Source organism: Heterocephalus glaber, unplaced genomic scaffold (genome assembly GCF_053883595.1).
Source record: "Heterocephalus glaber isolate CG9 unplaced genomic scaffold, H.glaber_assembly_v1.0 deba00001479, whole genome shotgun sequence".
NCBI classification, from domain to species: domain Eukaryota; kingdom Metazoa; phylum Chordata; class Mammalia; order Rodentia; family Bathyergidae; genus Heterocephalus; species Heterocephalus glaber.
In genome coordinates, this window is record NW_028258316.1 from 11760822 (window position 1) to 11781769 (window position 20948).

At 36.2% G+C, this 20948-nt stretch overlaps 2 protein-coding genes across 5 annotated transcripts in view; both read right to left on the reverse strand.

The window, feature by feature from the left end:
• The window catches only part of Rabgap1 (RAB GTPase activating protein 1), a 183369-nt gene that overhangs the window by 54109 nt on the left and 108312 nt on the right, over positions 1–20948 (reverse strand). The window lies entirely within an intron of this gene.
• Gpr21 (G protein-coupled receptor 21) overlaps positions 3646–20948 on the reverse strand; it is a 34677-nt gene continuing 17374 nt past the window's right edge. Inside the window, exon 2 of the mRNA XM_087182812.1 lies at positions 3646–20856. Coding sequence (XP_087038938.1) covers positions 19426–20466 — 1041 coding nt within the window. The 5' untranslated portion in view covers positions 20467–20856 and the 3' untranslated portion in view covers positions 3646–19425. The remainder of the gene's footprint in view (positions 20857–20948) is intronic.

The window sequence follows — 20948 nt, forward strand, 5'->3', positions numbered from 1 at the left end:
TGGAATAGGGGAAAGAAGAATAACTTTACAGTGGAGAAACCAGACGGATATTACCTCAGCTGGATGATCAAGGTCAACATTAACCTGACAGCATGTACTCTTCATAGGATATCATGAAAATTTCATGTTAACTTTTGTGTTCTTCCTTCTCAATACTTCTAACTTCATGAGAGAAACAACTCCGAATTGGAGGACATTCTACAAAACTGACCATTATTCCTTAAAACTGCCAGAGTCATCAAAAACAAGGAAAAATCTAAGAAGTGTCAGTCAAAAAGCTGTATGAGGACTGTATGTAATGCAGTATCATAGGGGGAATCCTGGAACAGAAAAGGGATATTAAATAAAAACTAAGAAAATCTAAATAAGGTTTGGACTCTGGTGGCAATACTGTATCAATACTGGGTCAGTAATTCTACCACACCAATGTAAGACATTAATAATAGTTAATAACAGTAGATGAGGATTCCTGGTACTATTTTTGTTTTTTCTGTAAATTTAACTGCTACAAGCTCATGAAAAGAAAAAAGCCATTACCTTCTCATTATAAAGTACAAAATTTAGACAGGTTATGCCATCCAAGTTCATATCTCAGCCCAAGTTCACAGACCAGCACATAAGGCACTCAATAAAATGGAGTGACTTGGTGGAGTAAACCTGGTGAAATGAACACTGTAGATAGGCTCAACAGTAACCACAGGTAGGCTTTGTTCATGTGACTGATTTCTATGAGTCCTCTTTCTTGGTCCTAATTATGATGCTCTTTAGTGTATGTAATAAAGCAATGGTAAGGCTTTGTTATTTTCTTAAAATTTAAGGCTCTTCTAAAATAGTTTGTGCTAGACAAAGAGCTATGGAAATGGAGGCATTTATGCTATATTGACCTCATCTTGCTTTTACAAGTTGTCCGTTTGTTCAAATCACAGTGGTACCACATTCTGTCACCTTTCTGGATGACTATTTTATACCTTACTGTGAGAAGTGGCCTACTGGGTAACTTCTCAGAATTAATAAGGTACTGGGAATGGGAGGAAACCCTTTGAATACATTTTCTTTGTAAACTGGAGTTGAAAAATAGAAACCTAAGTAAGAATGGCAGGAAGAAAAAGAAAGTACCCAAAGAAAATAGAGTGGAAGGTTGCCGTGAGAAATAAACAACATAGGGAAGATTATTATTTCCTAAGGGGCTTGCTGCCCAAAGAAAAAGTTAGTTCTCTTTAAAACTAACAAATGTTACAAATACCTTGAAGAAAACCATAAAAACTACCAAAACCCCACTCCAATGCATTACACCATATTCTACATTTACAGTACATAGGGTAAAATGAGAATACACTAATTACATCTTTGATTTAAAAAAGCTACAGTTTATTGAGAGCTCTTAATAAATCCACTAGAATGTTAAGCTTCAAGAAGGCAGAGATTTTTCCCAGGCCAGGGAAGAGTGCCTAACACACAGTAGGCACTGAACACATAGCTGTTGACTATTAGTTCTCAAGGGGATACATGACAGGCAGTAAGGTTCAGAGCCACTCATCTAAAAGAAATTTCCTACTGACAAATGGATTTTCACAGATTTAAAAATAATTAAGTGACTAATATATAGATCTATTTTAACAACTCTTTAGGGGGATACTATTATTTCTTCCATTTAATAAATGAGAGGAAAAGTTAAAGCAATTAGCTACAAAGTGGGAAGCTGACACTGGAACCCAAATGGTCTGCCTTTTCAGATCACCCTCTTTTTCCTTTTTCTGGTGACAACATCACTCACTATGGAATCCAGATGGGTACCAAACTTGCTATATAACCTGGGCTATCCTCAAACTTGCAATTGTGCCCCACCATGTCCAGCACTAGCCCATGTTCTTAATCCAAATAAATATACTGAAAAGGTGAAAATATTCTCTCACTAGTAAGTATATTTATAATTCCTAGTATCTCTTTTAGGGTCTTAAAACTAAAAGGAGCATAAGATAGATTTTGAAAATAGGCTTTTACTTTTTATTCATTTGGGTGCTCCATGGATGGAGGCTCCTCAGTGTTTATGAAAAAGCGGAGAAGACTATGGCCTTCCCTTATATGATACTCATAGACATAAAAACAAAGTGAATACAATCTTGACATGTGACTCTTCTGTGTGTTGTTGGAAGTGCATTCAAAGAAAGGGCATTTTCCATAAATATTAGATGGCCTTCAATATGTATCTTAATCATTTCAATTTTTAAAAAGAAACAATACTTTTTTCGGGTTTTCTTCTATGATTAGGATTGCTCATTAGATTTATTTTTGGAACATAATTATCTTGGTCTCTCACAGAACCACATTCACTAAACTATGGTATCAGCATATTTTGAGACTCTTTAAAGAAAAAAAAACCCTTGTATTTCATGGTGGTGAGGATATCTCCTATCACATTACTGAGTACCCTATCAAAAATGGTCTCTCCTAACAACTTCTAAGGCATTTTTCCTCCATGCAAAATGAATGACTCAATGTCTTTTGGGGGGGGGGGGTGAGTACTAGGGACTAAATGCAAGGAGCACTGAGCTATATCCTCAGCCCTACTGGATTTTTTTGGGTTTTTTTTGGTACCGGAGATCGAACTCAGGACCTTTTGCTTGTGAGGCAGGCAGCGGAACTGCTGAGCTAAATCCCTGGGCCCCTACTGAATTTTTAAAAAATCTGGGACATGGTTTTGCTAAGTTGCCCATGGTAGCCTTGAACTTGCAATCCTCTTGCTTTAGCCTCCTATGCAGCTATGATTACAGACTTAGACTACCATGCCGAGTCTATCACGCTTTGGCCTTCAGGAAGCTCACAATCAAATCTTCAGCATAATCTGAGGATCTTACAGATAAATTGTGTCTCTAGGCTTTTTTTTGAGACAGGGTCTTCCTATGTAGTTCAGGCAATCATCCTGCCTCAGTGCTGGGATTACAGGCGTGTGCCATTGGCTATTATTTGCATTTTTCTGTTTTGTTGAGTAAGATCACAATAGCTCAGTATGATAAGCTGTAAGTTCTTATATAAAATAAAGCCCCTCAAAGCCAACTTCATATCGAAATCAGTATGAATCCTAGAAAAATTCTTTGAAAAAAAATCTGATCGATGAGCTCACTTAGCATTGACAATATAGGAACATCTTCATCTTAACTTCAGCTATCAAGAACACAATGCAAACATATCTACCTGTGCCAACATTTTTAGTTGTCCCTCCCATTTCAAGTCACGATTTGCCTTCCAACTAGGAAACATGCTTCTCCTTGTCCTGCAGTATTGTTTTTTCACATCAATGCAATAGCACATATTGTAGTGGAAGTCAAATTTGTTGGTCGATATTGCTTTGTACATTTATCTTAGTGATTTTGTGAAGGCAGAAACCATAATTAGATTAGAAGTGCCACTGATTAATACTTAGCAGAATTCAAAAGCAGGGCCAAAATGAGACAGGAAACTGATCTCTACATATTGAAATATATGAAACACCATACAGGTATTCAGTAATGTTTTAAAGTTTCCCTTCCAAAGCTCCAACACATCAAACACAATGCACACTGAAATTACATTTCCATGAAGATGGCAGTAACTGAAGGCCTTTCAGAATCTGGCCAGAATTGTGTGGACAGTGGAATTTAAAGTAGGTGTGTGTGTGTGTGTGTGTGTGTGTGTGTGTGCGTGTGTACATGCTTGTATTTATGAGGACTGAACCCAGGGTCTTTGTAATGAGCTACACATCTACCCCCTTTTTCCTGACTCTCCCCCTTACTAATTTGCATAATGTGGGCAAGTCACTTCACAAATCTGAACCTTAAGGTCCCTACCTGTAAAATCTATGCAATGGTCCCTTACTCTTAGGGTTTATGAGAAGTAAAAGAAATACTACATGGGATGTAGGTGGCATAAGGCATGGTACATTAATGACAACTCTTTTCCACCAGATTTGAGATTTATAATGTTGGCCCATTTCCAATCTAGGGAGAAAAGCCAAGGGACAAAATGTGTATTTGACAGCTTTTCCCATTTGAGACTTTGTGCCCTGTGGGGGATATGCAATTAAGAGAGTAAGCAATTCAGAAATCTATTGTATGTTATCAATATTATATTTTATTATAACAAAATAAAATTATGCAGCAGAAAAACTGACACAAAATATAAATAATACTACAAAAATGTTTATTTTTGTCTTTTTAGACATGAATCATACTAACCCAAAAGCTGTAGAGCTAGCTCAATATGAAATACTTTTGCTAATTAGCTTACTTTTCCTTTTTAATTTCTCAAAGGTTAAAGACCTATTTGAGTTTCTCCATGATCAGTGTCACATTTAGTAAGTTCTTCCATTTCAAGACAATAAAATAACTTATAACCCTGAATGCCTGTACTTCTTCTCTAAGGGAAACAACTTATCCCAAGCATGCAAAACAAAACCACCACCATGCACTATAATCAATGAACTGCCACAGAATCATATTGCAGAAAGCAGACTCAATAAGCCTATTCTAGAAAGTCTGCCAAATAAAGAACTCTAATACATAATTATTATTAGCTGAACAGTCATATAAGTACTATGTTGAATCTATGGCATACAATGTAATAGAAGAGTAGCTGACTTCTTCAGGAAAGATGGCTCTCTAACAAAATAATGTACTGCTATCACATTGTTTCAATCCAAATATGGCAATTCTAGTGGCATTCTAAAAATAAATCTAAGTCCCATGTGATATGCAACCCTTCAGCTATGTGCATTTCCTTTTAGGGCTCAAGTTTCCCACAGGAAAATTACTCAATGTTTGGCAAAATTGTCCCAAATCATGTATAGATAAGGCATAAATGCTAACTATACCGTCAACCCTTTCCTGCTTGACTACTGTTGATTCTCCTTCATAGCAATTCATCATGGAGAGGCCCAAGCAGCAGAAAATATTCAAAACTATTGCTAGACAAAAGTGAACACACGAAATGTCATTTTGAATAAAAAGGTGGTGGTGTGAAGGAGGAAGTAATTTATGAGTCAGCCAAATTAGGAGACCCAAAATGATTATATATAGTCATATTCCAAACAACTTCAGATAACTGTAATGACTGCCAAATACTTATTTCAATTTTATTACTTATATTACTGAGTAAACTATATAGCAAATGCTCTCATTAAGGTCAGTGCAGTTTAATATGAATGTTGTTTGGCTTATTTGCTTAAAGATTTTATAAAGCATTTTATGGTAACAAAATTTCTCAAAATCACTCACAATTCATATACAGAACACACAGGATCAGGTCCAAGATTCCTCAAGCTATATTTTTACATAATCTAATCAATTAAATTATGATTTCTAAAGAATGTTTATAAATGCTTCATAATGCTTAAGAAATAGCTGTCTTTCAAAAAGTTTCTTCTGAAAATAACAAGTCTTAAGTCTGAGATGTAAGTGTGACTACTGACAAGAACAAAAGTATACAGCAGTTGAAAAACAGCTACCTATATTAAGACACAACTTTACAATTCTATGGAAGTTCCTTGCTCTTGTAACAACAAAAATTAAATGAGAATTTATATTAGAATGATACTGGTCACAAAACTTCTCCATGGGAATTCTCATTCAGAATTCTGTAAGGGAGCTGCATTCATACACATATTCATAGGCTATAGGTATATGCACTTCAACATTTATTTTAATTATATATTTTTATATAATTTTCAGGCAAAAATGATGTTGCGAGCCCACATATATAAGAAAAATCATGTTTAAGATTTTAACACTTCTTTTTTTTTTGGGTACCGGCGATCGAACTTGGGTCCTTGCGCTTGCAAAGCAGGTGGCAAAACCACTGAGCTTAAATCACTGGTCCGATTTTAACACTCTATAGAAGAAGTAATTTAACATTTCTACCTAAGAAATAATTATCAAGAAACAAATATTTAACCTTTAAAAGCTATCTTATTTAATTATTAATAGGACAGGCTATTAAATAAATCTGATCTTTTGCTATTAACCTAAAGACTTTAAACTTACCAGCACACAAAGAAAAAGTAAATAAATTTATTGGCGCATAGGAAATAATTCCAACCAAAGTCTATCAGTACCTATGTAGTAATACTTTAAATGACACACCTAGAATTAAATTCCTTTCATGTAGTTCTATTTAAAATTCTTGGGGAAGAGTGACTAAACGTTTCTGGACAACTTGCAATCTTCAATTTTATTTAAGCAAAACTTTCACCTTTCAATCTCTACTAGCAGTACAAATATTAGAAATACTATGAAGGCATTTTAGCAAACTTTTTAACTAAGATTTTTCATATCTTAATTTGTTTGGCTAAAAGTAAATCAGACACAGGACGGGGATTTAGCTCAGTGGCACCGTGCCTGCCTCTCCAGTACCAGGAGGAAAATTTTAAAAAAGGTAAATCAGACATAGAAGCTTAAATACCAAGCCTGTGATTTCTCTCATGTGTGATTTCTAAAATACAAATAAAGAGCAAAGGAAACAGGGAGACAGAGCTTTTGCAAATGGGAAAGGGACCAAGAGATGTAGGGTTAGGCAGGAGGGAAGGGAACAGGATGGAAAAAGATGAAAGATGTGCCATGTACATGTACTAACTACCCACAACGAATGTGACCAGTTAGTGTTGCAAACATGAACAACAACAACAACAACAAAAAAAAAAATGGGAGAAGGGGATCTAGATGAAGGGGAGGAGGGGGTAGAATAAAAAGAATTAAGATATGTTAAGTACATGTACCTACTCCCTCAGATGAATGTAAGGCATTATGTACTGCAAACATGTACTAATGAAAACATTTTTTAAGGTACCAATGGAAAGACTATTTTACTTTACTTAACATAAACCGAAATCTGAACACTCATTTCCTTTTTGTCCAAAATGCTGGAAACTCTTATTTTATAAGCACTGGATATATACCGAACAACTCTTCCAAATTATTCTTGTGGCATGACTGAGTCTAAGGGAGGTCTAAACCTGGATTGGGGTCCCAGTTTAGCAATTAACTGTATCATTACTCTGGGTCTCCCTTTCCCCAGTGGTCAAAGGAGGAATCCAGATTATGACTTGTAAAAGATGCTTCAGCTCAGTCCCTTTAAGTTTCTATATTTATGTCACTCATCTACACAAAAACCTCAAGTCTACTTTCAATTCCTAATTAAAATAAAATTACTTAGGCATTTATTCCAGAATGGGCATCATGATTTACCTTTCTATTCTGATCCAGTAACTACACTTGAAACCTCTGGACCATATATACTTCCCCATTTACAGGGAAGCCAGTACTGCACCAGTTAAGACACAGTGCTTACTGAAGAACAGAGCTTTAAATGCATTTGTTCATTTAATGCTCACAAGACTTGTATGCGACTGTGTTACTAGTTAAGACAACTGTCCAAAGCACAAGGTCCCGAGTTCAATCCCAGGTACCCCCCCCAAAAAAGTTAAAGACAACTGAGATAAAGAGTGATTTTGTACTTTGCTTAGGTGGGAGGGTTAGGATTCAATCCAGATCTGTTCTCATCTTAAACACACACTATTTTTTTGTTTTTTGTTTGTTTGGTTTTTTTTGGGTACCGGGGCTTGAACTCGGGTCCTTGTGCTTGCGAGGCAGGCGGTGGAACCACTGAGCTAAATCCCTGGCCTGTAAGCACACACTTAATCAGCACACACTACAAAGTTTCTTTGTTTCTTAAATAAATAAATGGTCCCTCTTCATCAGGCCTTTAAAGCTTAAAATACCATTTTCCAAAATTTTATTTCCCTCCTAAGATCTATTCTCTCTCTTTTTTTAAAATATTGCAGTATAGAGGATTGAATCTAGAGTCTTCCAACTGAGCTACATCCCCATCCTTTTTAAATTTTTTGAGACTTGGTCTCACTAAATCAAGAAATTGTTCAGGCTGGATTCAAACTTGAGATATTCCTGCCTTAATCTCTCACAGTGCTAGGATTATAGGTGGGTGCTGCTATGCTTGGCTAAGACCAATTCATTTTAAAAGTTCCATTCAAGTGACACCTCTTTTACCACTTCAGATTCAAATTTCCTTTCTACTCTATTAAAGATCTCACTGTATGTAAGCCCTAGTGTTTCTTGGCACATTTAAATAGTACGCATATATTAATGTCTAAGAATTATGTATCACTAACGTGCAACACATTCTCTAAAAGAAGGACAAAGTACTAGTTTGAGGGAGCAGGATCAAACCAACAAAGCAAGATTTGAGGAATTTATGATCCATGAGAGAAGAAAGCACAAAGAGCCACTCCACCATTCCCCCGGGCCTTTCCTCTGAGTGTATGTGCCAATTTGCAGGCCCTGAAAGTCTCCTGGAGATTCTGACATCTGTGTGACAGAGATAGTAGCAGCAATCTTATATTGAGTTTCTGTTGTGCCACCATGCACTATTCTACATAGGTGACGTGTGACGGTATCTAATTTTCAAAATAATTCTGCGAGTAGAAAGCCAAGAGCCACAGACAATTTCCTCTTCAGGGTGTGGTGGGGGTGGTGGTGGTGGGTGTTCCCAAGAGGATGAAGTAACAATTTCAAGAGTCTTACTACTAAAGTGTAACATACATCTCATCTTGAAGGGACTGCTGTTAGTGTCATCTTTATTAAAAATGAGAATCACACTGAAATTCTGGCTGTTTATCTAATACAGAAGTAAGCTCTAAATTTGGTTTTATTTCCAGTGTTCTATAGACTATAACACAAGTCCTCAAAAAATGATGGTACTAACACATAATATTAATATAACCCATGCAGGAGTCATTTCAATTCCTACAAGTATCATGGAAAGAGTTAGTTTTAAAAATGAAAAAGGCTTGAGCTAGACTCTGTTCCCTAGGGGCCAATAAAGATGGAGCCTACAAATGACCTTCTTACTTTGCGTGTGTGTGGTGGTGGTGGTGGGGTTGTCTAGATATAAATAAATGGCTTTGACACTGGGGGTTTCCTCAGTTTTTCTGCAAGAAATTTCAGACATAAATCATGTTGTATAATTGCCGTAATTTTGTTTTCTTTCCAAAATAATATCTTACCAACTCAATTCAACTCACTGTTTGTTGAAAGCTGATAGACACATTTTAAAGTTTTACTTTGGAAATACTTTATTTTGTGCAAAGTCAATACAATTCTTTTGTAACAAGCCAATAAATCTTTCATTTAATGACTGCAACCGTGATAATTTAACATAAAGGAATGCTTTTTGGTTTGCAAAGCGTTTCCTCATGTCATATAGTGTCTGGTAAATTGTTGATTACTTTATTAGGGTCTTTAACTATTGATCCTTTAGGTTCCTTTAATCCTGCCCAGCTGGATAGTTTATGTCAATTTCATGTAAAAGGAGCGTAGGGTAGACTGAAGTGGGGACTCAGATTACAGAAATCCTACTCTACCCACCGCTTAGCCCATCTCATATAGTGCCTTCCAAGGAAACCCACCTAACATGCACCTTCTTGCCTATGAACCCCAACATTACATTTCTCTCATAATGCCAGGTCTTGTATTAAAGATACTTTCATACCAGCACAGTAAACCACATACTCATTATATACATCCACACACATACAAAACATTCACACACATGTGTTTTCATATATTCCTTCCCATTTTGTGAAAGGATGTTTTCCTTTATCTGCTTTCTTCTCTTAGTAAAAATCAAAATTTTAAAAACCTGAAAAGATCCATATGCTGTAGGTACCTATGAGGCACAGTGATATAGTGCCTCAGGAAACCAAAAAGGTTTTATAGCCCAAAAACTGTCCCCACAATTGCAAAAGAGGGAAAACGCTGACTTTGCCTATCTTTCTGGGAAGATGAAATTGGACAATGAACAAGGAACTACTCTGTAAAGGGCCATACGGTGATAAAGTGCCCTCATTTCCTACCTCAGTACAGTAGTATGTTCTAAACCTATGCTTTCTCCTTGGTTCTGCTTTACTTCTGCCAAAATTCATTTGCCTTTTCCTAAATGTGGTCTAGGCTCTTCATAAAAAATATAGCACCTATATACAGTAGGTGTAAAGGTCGAACAGTACAAAACCTGTAAGAAAATACCCTCACACTCTTCATCTCTTCTGAGAAGCAATCATTTCCATCTCTTTCTTTTTTCTAATCTGGTTGTTTTTTCTTCCTATTTCTGGATAAATGCTTAAATTGCTATTTTCTGGGGTTTTCCCACTTTCAACTTTTATCTTCAGACTGTAGTATGGAAGATGATAGTTCAGTTCTGTTACACTACTCTCAAGTCCCCATAAACACTTTTCTTCCCCTTATCCTCTCAACTTAGTTTTACTATCATTTTTGGTTAACTCAATATCATTCATAACTGAATCAGAGTATGATTTTCATTTCCTTTCTTCTATAATTTTCTATTTTTCTGAAGTTATTGACTGCCCATTTTCAATTTTGTATGCATCTATACCTACTATGCACATATATATGTATGTACTACCCTTGAAAATCTCACAGAACTGTATGGCTGGGGATGTAGCTCAGCAGTAGAATGCTTACCTAGCATACATGAGACAGTCAGTTCAATGCCCAGCATGAGGAGGAAAACAAAATGCAGACCAAACTATAAATCCCTCTCATTATGGTCAAAATCCCATCTATTTTTCCCAGAGACATACCTCCTAGTGTTCTCCTTTTAGACCAGCTGCTCTCTCTAGGTCTCCTGCACAGATGTCTTCCCAGGGCTTTCCCAGTCTATGGGATTGGTCTTCACCACTCCCCTATGCTGAAGACTCTGTTTCCTACATTCTGTATTTTTCTCTTTCTTGGTTTCCTCCCTTCTTCATGGGAAACATATCATACAGTAACTTCTTGAGAAAGCAGATCAGGGAGATGAGTATTTTGAAATTCTGAAAATCTCAAATTGAGTATATTTTATCTTTACATTACATCCTTACATTTGAATGATAGTTTAATGGGGCATAAAATTCTGAATTGGAAATCACTTCGTAAAATTTTAGTTATTCACTATTATCGCCTCGCTTCATCAATGTGGCAGAAAGTATAACACCATTCAGGTCCTTAGTATACTAAGTAAGTTTCTACTCTTCTTTCTTGAGATCAAGAAGCTTTCAAGATTTTTCTTTATGCCTGGTATTGTGAAATTTTGTAACTTGCTATCATGGCAATCTTTTATTACACTGAACCCCAATTTTTCTCAATAGAAATTCACATTTCTTCAGTTCTGGAAATTCTTCTTGTACATCTGAGGATTTCTTCCTTTCTTTTTTTTCTATTCTGTTTCTGAGGATTCTGGCAGCCAAATATGAGCTCCTCCTAAATTGCGCCTCTAATTTTCTTCCTTTTCATCTACTATCTTCTATCTCTTTTCTCCACTTTTATTCACTAACTGGCCTCTGTCAACTCTTCCAGCTTTTCTCTTGATTTTTAAAATTATTATACCTTAAATTGCAACAGCTCTTTCTTTTTCCCCTTCTTTTCATTTGTTGTGGCATGCTATTCTCCTTTAATGGATGCAAAATCTTCTCTGGGAATATCAGTTACAGTTGAATTTCCTGGGGAACAAGGATTTCTGCTTCTTTCGATTATTGTTGTCTGTGGCTCTATATTTTATGTGAGAGGCTCTTCTTAAAGACCAGTGATCTCTGGCTGTCTGTTAATACTATTAAAAGAGAAGCAGCCTAACACTCCAGCACATGCATACAGTCCCAGCTACTCTGGAGGCTAAGGCAAGATTACAAATTCAAGGCCAGTCTAAGCAACGGTGATCAGTAGGGAACATGGCTGTCAGTTCCCCAAATGGTCTCCTCTCATCTGCTTAGACTGAAGGCTGGCTGACAACATTCTGGGAGTGTAGTGAGACAAGGGGGATAATTACTTAATATACAGACTTCATCTTGGCATTCAGGCTTTGAGTAAGACACCTCAGTCCATCTTCATCTATGCTTGGCATCTGGAGGGGCTTTGGCTCAATTTCTCCAAAGAGTAAACCTCCCATCTTCTGCTGGGATGGTAAAAAACTATCCCAGTGCCTATTTGGGCCCCCTGGGAATGAAGATCAGGGTGAAGTGGGGGCGATTATGAATAAATTGTTCCTTAAACTTTGTGTCAGTTCTGTCTTCATTCTACCCTACATTTACAAGGGCATCATGAGAACCTAATTCCCAAATAGTTACACAGTTCTATGGACAAATGAACTGGCTTTTTTAGTACCTCCTCCGCCGCTGACTTTAGGATTCAGCTATGTGAATTGTACTGAGTCAGTCAGCACTTGTCTACTGGGTTCTATATGCCCAAATTCTGTTGGCATCAGTCATGTGCCATATGTGTCATACCTTTGCTATTCTTTGTGGAGGAGTTAACAGAAATAAACATGCAAATTCAATCAGCTATATTTAGCAGGAAGTCTGTCATATATTTTCAAGCCTAACAGTAACTTATACATTGCTGAAGGACAAAGGCCTTAGAGTCAAAGAAATGCATTTAAATCATAACACTCATTTATTATGTGTGTAACTTCAGAAGTTTCTTAACTTCTCTAAGCAAGAGTGAGGTAAGAATGTAGGCTTTGGAATTGGAAAGATTTGGGTTTCAATCCCAGATCTTCCACTTAAAAGCTGTATGATTCTAAATCTCGGTTTCCTTGTCCATACAATGGTATCAGTAATAGTCACTAGCTTATACAAAGAAAGGATTAAATAAAGTTTACACAATTCTCCTGAAACACAGAGCCTCAGTTAACATTCATACTGTTGCTTGTGCTTCCTATGCCTACAATTATATACATATCTACACCTGTGCATATCTCAGAACATGGCTGAGTCAAGACAAATTCCAACACCTCTATAGAAGCAACATGGTACACTAGAAAATGGTAGGAAGTTGTCTGGCTATTATCGCAAATAGGTAAATGTGTGGCTATTGAGCTGGTTTCTTGTTTGTAAGATGACAGAATCGGATCAAATTATTTCTAAGGTCTTTTCCAACTCAACTACCCCTCTTCACCTCCTTTGCTAAATATTCTATATACTTCATGTCTCAACCTTAATGATCTAACCTTATTATTTTTATAGGTATTTTCATGCTTTTCCAATGAGGCACTACATGAAAACCACTAAAATAACATAAAGAAATAAGGCTGTCCTTTGAACAATCATAAAAAATAAAAACAGTATGTTTTATGATAAAATGTAACACCACTTACATAAAACCACTTTAAAGAAAAGGAATAAGTTGCAGGCTTGTAAGACCTGCAGAGAGTCTGACTAATAAAGTGACAGAAGAAGCTAATTGAACTACAGAAATAATGTCAATTAGAAGGCAGGTTGATCAGTAGTTGAAGGAGAGATAATTTCTACTTTTATGATCCCAATGACAAGGCTTTCTTAATTGTTGGAACTGGTCATCCCTTTTAGTCTGATAGCAATAATGCTCACACTACTTTTTTTTTTTTTTTTGGTACCGGGGATCGAACTCGGGACCTTGCACTTGGCAAGGCAGGCAGTGGCACCACTGAGCTAAATCCCCAGCCCAACATTACTGAACCATGTTGTTCTAAGATTTTACCTTCATCAAGCAACCTAAATGTAGTTTGGGTTTCCATAAAGATTTACCAACAGGAAAGGTTTGTTCCCTATTGCTAGTATTTATTTCTTATTTTAAAATAAAAAGTGATATTATGATTTTACATACTGGCATCATGAGAATGCACCCTAAGTAATGAACCTACTGTGTGTCCCTCAAGAGGCCCTAGTAAATTCCTCCAGATAAAGTCATCTTTGAATCTTGTCAAAGACAGATAATCAGAGAAATTTTCCATATAAAACAGCTACAGAATATACATTTCTGTAAGAAAGGCATGAAACATCTTCAGATCCCTCTCAGAGGCCTGATTTACCATCTGGCATTCAGCAAAGCTTCTAGATGAGTGCTTCTCAATTGCTTCTTAAATTTTCTCTTAGGGCCAGGGATTTAGCTGAGTGGTTTTGCCACCTGCTGAGCAAGTCCAAGGACCCTAGTTCGATGCCCAGTACCAAAAAAAAAAAAATTCTCTAAAAGCCACTATTCTTGTATAATACATTATTTCTCACACTGTGGTAGTATTATTTGATGTATTTCTTCCTGGATAAATGACTAACAGTGTGCTAAGAAAACGAAGAAAGGGAAGACAGAGATAGAAAACTGGTAGACTACATGGTAGACAAAGCAAAACTACATAGTTAGAAAGAACTAAGTTTGGTGAAAACCAAGGGTTTCTATAGCTCCTTTTTCTTCAGGAATGATTTTATAGCCTCCCTTATTTTGGTTCAGGGCCAAGAAAGTATGATCCAACTTTACATTTCTCATCTATGCTGTGAGAACTGGCAAGTTGGTAGTACTTCCTGAAGGCCCCTGTGCTGAGGTTACAGGACAGCCTCAAGAGAAAAGTTATCTAACATTTAGAGCATTCACATACCTACATTTTCTTGGTAATAAACAGAGGTGTCATTTATTATTTAAAATAGACAAGATCAAATGGAGAGCTGCTTATGGGACTTGGGACTATCGTTTGAAGCCTTATAATGTGTTTTTGTTTTGTTTCATGGTACTGGGGATTGAACCCAGGGCCAACCCCGGACTTTTTTAAAACAGCGTCTCGCTAAGTTGCTATGTTCCTCAGGCTGCACTTGAACTTGCAATGTTCTGGGCTCAGCTTCACAGATGCTGGAATTACAGCAGTATGCCACCATAACAAGCTCCTATAATCTCTAATTGAAAGGGAGAAGGTTAGTGACTCAAAATAATAATTATGAAAAGTCATTCATTCACTCTGTACAATGTACTAAAACTTTTGCTGTGAGCCGGGTCCTATGTTAGATTTGGGGGGTAAAGATTATCAAGAGATACTGTCACTTGCCTCTGGAGAGCTTGCAGAGAAGTACATGAAAGCAGCCATATGCTGACAGTGGGCTGCTATCATTTTAGAAAGCTGAGGATTTGATTTTGTCTTTTCTCAGGTCTGGGGCTGCTAATTAGCATGGACACTAGTGATCTAGTCCTGGGCTTCGAAGAGCTTAATGTGGAGAAGCACATCATGTCATACAGTTTTTTACGTGTAAAAGCATGACAAATACAAATAGTATTCACTTTTATTTGAAAGGCATTTTACAATTTTCAAAGTACTTTCACATCCATTATGTAATGCAAAGTAACCTATGAGATGTGAAAAAAGCATGGCTCCTTTTCTAAAAGAAATTAAGTGCTATAAGAAGTAACTCACCCTAATTTAGTAAAATATTAGTAACAGACACCTAGATTTTAAAATTCTCAGCTCAAAGTTCATTTTTATCATACCATGAAGCCCCAATTGAAAGAGAAGCCAATGAATCATAACTGTAAGAAATGTCTATGAGATTTCTAGGATCTGCAAAATAACAATAACATCTATGTTTAATATAATGCTGAGACTATAGAATAGCCTCAACAGTAAAGTTAGCTAATGTTTCAAGCACTCAATTCCTACATTTTTTTGGTAATAAAAAGAGGTATCATTTACTATTTAGAATAGACTAGACCAAATGGAGAGGTGCTTATGGGGTTTGGAGCTACCTTTTAAAGCCTTATAATGTTTTGTTTTGTTTTGTGTTATAAATACTTAGTTCTTCAACTTGAAATGGAAAAATTATCCAAAGATAAACATATAAAATGACCTATGAAGATTTTTTTGGTACCAGGAATCAAACTCAGGACCTTGTGCTTTCGAGGCAGGCGCAGTGCCAATGAGGTAAATCCCCGGCCCCTGAGAAGACTTTTTAAAAACTGCATAGTGCCATTATTCTATCCTTAAACTTCCTCAAATCTGCTCATGTGACAATAAACTTTGGTTTGCCAATAATTTATTTCACAAATCTATTATGATACAGAAACACACAGTCAAGAAAATTGAGATATTTCCTACAAATCCACTATAATTTTTAAAAAATAAACCTACAAAGCTGAGGAACTCTCTCCAACAACATTTCATCATTCTGGAGACTTTAACTTTGTCACTTTATTTTCAAGTTCAAAGAGATGGACAATGCATTCAAAGTTTTTCCAATTCTTAAAGTACTGAGATAATTATTCAAGTACAAAGCAAAAGCCATAATAAAAGGCTGAAAAAGAATTTATCCAGCAATAAAACTTAACTTTTTCCAAAATAGAATTTTAAGTAAGAGTCAGCAGATCCATGAGAAATTTATTCATTCTGGAGTAATAGTGTTCTCACTAAAACGGGACATTAGTCTACTTGTCATTGCTTTTCTAAGAGAATAAAACACACACATACACACACCTTTACTGAAAACACACAACTCATTTACAAATAAAACAATGAGTATAATCTTATTTTAAAATTTACTAGGAAACAGTTTAAACACAATCTCTAATATACCATATAAAGTGAGATGAGCTATCCGAGGTATTTTGAGTCTAAAAATACATTTTCTTATTCTGAACTAGTCAGACTGGCATTTAATCCAAACATCATCAAATGTTGAAGTAATTATGCCAGGATGAAAAGATTAAACACAAACTCTCCAAATATTTCATGGAGAAAACTGTATAAAGATTTGAAGATTGTATAACTCTGTCCCTGTTGTCCCTTTTCACTCAGCACATGCATACACAACAAAATAAAATAAAAAGACAGTATAGACAATGACAGTGAGAATAAAAGGATTGATTCCTGTAAGAGTTTATGTAACATAAGATAAGATAAATTAGAAAGATACCTGATATTAAGCAATCATTAGTGGGGGAGGAGAAGCTTTATTTCTCGTTCAAATTACTATATCTACTTAGTTTCTACTTTAGGTGGGCTGAAATATTAATAAAGATTCTAGTGTAGAAAAAGAAATGCCTCCAGTAAGATCTGAATTTAGTACTAAGAATTAAAATGTCTATTACGAAAGATCTTATTAAAAGAATTGTCTCTGCAGTCATTAAAAATACCAGCTTGTTTAGCTAGCTATTACCAGAAAATCTGAAAGGATATTCTCTTTTCCTTTCATAAGCTGGAACTCTATTGGAGGAAAAAATTAAAAGGGTCTAGTTCTTTTTAAAAGTAATCTTTTGATTTTAAAAAAGCAAAATCAACCAGGGGGTGGTGGCATATCTGTAATCCCAGCATTTGGGAGGCTAAGTCAAAAGGATCACAAATTCAAGGACAGCCTGGACTATATGGTAAGACCTATTCTCAAAAAAAATAAAAAAATAAATAAAACAAAAAATAAATAAAAAAGAAAGTAAAACTTTCTGATTTAAGATCAATTTCTATAAAAATCAAGTCCATCTGCCATGTCAAGACAATTCATTAGCAAACCGCAAGTCTGAACAGGTTACATTCTCCAGAATATATTAAAAAAGGTAAATTTTTGTTTTGTTTTGGACCTGTACCACTTGAATAAAAGGGAATTATGTATAATATAAACTATTTTTCGGAATCCAAGCAGAAAAGGTTTTCCACTTGAAATGGCAATCCAACAAAGCAATTTCTAATATAACATGCAATTTCAGTATGAGTTCTAAATTTTGAAATAGTTTAAAATCAAATTTGCTAACACCTAATATAAAAAAAGAAGCAAGCTTTGATGAGAAACCCAGAATCTCAAGTTTACACATTTATATACTATTTAATCACTTAAAATAAAAAAGTTTAAATAGAAGACATCTGAGGTTAAAAATCAAATTGATGTCTATAACCTAGTATCAAAACACTGTTCTTTATTTAAAAGGAGGAAGTTTCTAACATGAGGATGGAAAACCAAAACATATCTGCCTGCTTTATAAATATCTATGTCCTTTCTTGGACTCAGAAATACACTTTTATACATGTCCCTTGGGTTTCTATCACCTTCCATTTCACTGACCATCATTCTGCATTCAGATTTCAACATCTAGCCAAAGGCAGAGATTGAATAAGTCTCCTGAAGATTGGTAAAAACTAAAACCAGCAGAAAAGTAAGTAGAGGAAATACTCTCATGAGCAGAACTGCTGGAAATCCTCTCTTTTTAGAAAAATAAACATCTTGCTTTAAAGATAATCACTTTTAAGAAAAAACACAATACTACACAGAAATCACACCACTCTAATAATAACACTAGAACAATGATAAAATCCTACATATTATGGAAGTACTTTGAGAAGGAAAAAAAAGAAAAAGACTTTTTCCCAGAAAGAGAATGGGAGTAAAAAAGACTTTGATTAACTAGAATGCTCCTTTCTCCCCTTCGGAGTGGATTTCTTAACACTAGCTTAAAGAATGCTTTTCAAAATGAGTTTGTTGCTACTATATTCGTTGATCTTATTTACCGACAAAGAGAATATCTTAATTAACTGCCTCTATTTTAAAAATGAGTTAGTATGGCATCATGCACATGTGCGTGTGTTTTCCTGATGCTGGGGAACTAACCCACGGTTTTGCATATGCTAAGGACATACTCTACCACAAAGTTATTTCAATGATGTATTTTTTGACTCAGTTACTTTGGGCACCCTTCTTTCTAATGTTGAAATATTTTAAAACCTTAACAAGTCTGAAAAAGTCTTTAAACATAACAAAAATTTCAATAAGAACAAAAACCACTAGTCACATTTTATATATTTCCACATTATAAACTATAAGCCTATCATTTACTTTTTAGCTTATTTAAATATATTGTGCTATTAAAGAGAACTTTAAGTCAATTTAAATATTCTCAATATACACAAACAAAGCCATGGGCCAAACTTCTGCAACGCAATGACTTCTAAACACACATATCTTTAGATCTCTGTAAAGCATGGCACAAAAAGTAGCTCAGTTTTTCATAAACTGTGTAAGTTGTCTGAATTTCTGCTTCATGGTTTATCTCAAAATTCTATAAGTAATATTTAAATGTTCTTTTTATTCACTTTATTGAGAATTCTCTTAAGAGAATACAATGCAAAACATTGCCTATCTACACAAAGAACAAAAATTAAAACCCTGTTAATTCATCAGTATATTTTATATTTCCTGTTAAAGATATCAACTGTACATGAAGTTCAAATAGTTAAAAAGAATCTAGAAAAGCAACAAGAAAATGACTTTTAAAAATGACGCTTTTCACACCCAAGTTCAGTCACGCCAGCTGGAGAGGTGTTAAATATGGCTTTATTCCTTTTAAATCTGAGAAGTGTAGTCATTTCCATGACATTTCAAAAATTGGAAACGAACATTTTTTCTTCATGATCCTGATTCTTCTGATTCAAATCACATGTAGGAAATCAAACTTAGAAGATATTTTGGATAGATCATTTGCTTGTTACTGCTTACAGTCAAATTATTCTGTCCCAGATCTCCTAGCAAACTAGGAATACAAAGAGATAAAAAAGGAAGAACAACAACCAAAAAACTTGCCGCACACAGAATGACTAGGAATCTGAGCTGCTTCAGACATGTCATCCATTAAGGGGGCCTTTGTTTCTAATTGTATAAGGGTCCTTGGCTGCAGTCTGACTCACACAAGAAGTACACACGGCCCCCGAGAGGCCCTTTAGTCCCCTTTGAAAGACACTATTGGAGAGACTGTAAATGACACAGTTGCAGAAACTGTTACTAATTGCAAGCCAGGTGGTTAAGAAGGATGCAAAGCGATTATTATGGTCAGTGGAACTCTCCAACAAGAAGTAGATGATATATGGTAACCAGAGGATATAAAATACACTAGTGATGCGAAACAGGACCATGGCATAAGGTTTATCAGGACACGCCTGTACTTCCCCAGTCTCCCCACTCTGGCTACTGAAGCGAGCTTGCCTTTCGCTGATCTCCTTTGTGTGCTGTTGGCAGATGCGGAAGATGTTGAAATATGTGAAGCAGACAATGAAGGCTGCTGGGGCATATAACATCATCACGATGAACAAGGTGAAGTAGGGGTTGGTATGCCAGGACTCTGCACACCATTGAAACACATCTCCATGATATCCAGGTTTGCCCCAGTGGAAAAAGGAAGGCAGAAACACCAGGGTGGAATATAGCCAAATTAGGAAGATGCACAAGCGAAGTCTCCAGGGTGTAACCAGGCTATTATAAGTTAAAGGTTTAGTGATGGCAATGTATCTATCAATGCTGATACAGGTCAGAGAGGCCATGGAGACACTCTTCAGAACTGATACTACAAAACCAAATACCTGGCAAGTCAAGGACTCCTCTATTGGAAGGGGGTAGTGGAGGAGGGATAAAGAAGGGACTAGGCAGCTTATCCCAACTAAGAGGTCAGCATATGCCATTGTCTGGATAAAATAACTTGTGGTATGATGGTTCAACAAAGGTGCACAGTGAAATACAAAAATCACAATGATGTTGCCAATAATAATTAATACAGTTAGAAAGACAATAACGAGCACTTCCAAAAGGCAAAAACTGACAGTTTCCAGGTAGCCAAATGCCAATAGACAAAAAGGGTGGCTGCTCTGATTACCATCCAAGGTGGAGTTCATCTTGAGCTCAGGAGTGATCTCTCACTTCATGCTGCCGCTTGGCTGCTGCTAATGTTCAAAGGAGCAGCTGCTGTCACTGCGGTCAGCTTGCATATGTGTGATAATGTCAGAGGAGCCTTAGTCCCCAAGCTCCCGATGCTGCTGCTCTGGTGCATTGTCTGCAGTGTAATTCCCCTTTAAATCCTTCTTGGAATAGGGAGAGCCAACAGCAGTTGTCTGGCCAGTCCCAGACGCGGCCATAGTGCCAGGTTCACCATACACATAGCACCAGGGGAGTAAGGCAAACTCTGGGAACAATGTCTTCAGGCCAAGTGAGGGTAGGGGAAGGGGTAGAAGAAGGGAGGAAGCTTAGAACTTCAGCAGGAGTTGTAATGATTCTCCTCTGAACAGCTGATAGAAGAAAAGGAGAGAGTATTTTACATTTTGCATTCAATGCCCTAATCAATGAACCTAGCTACCTCCGGCTGGTATCACCCCTCCCA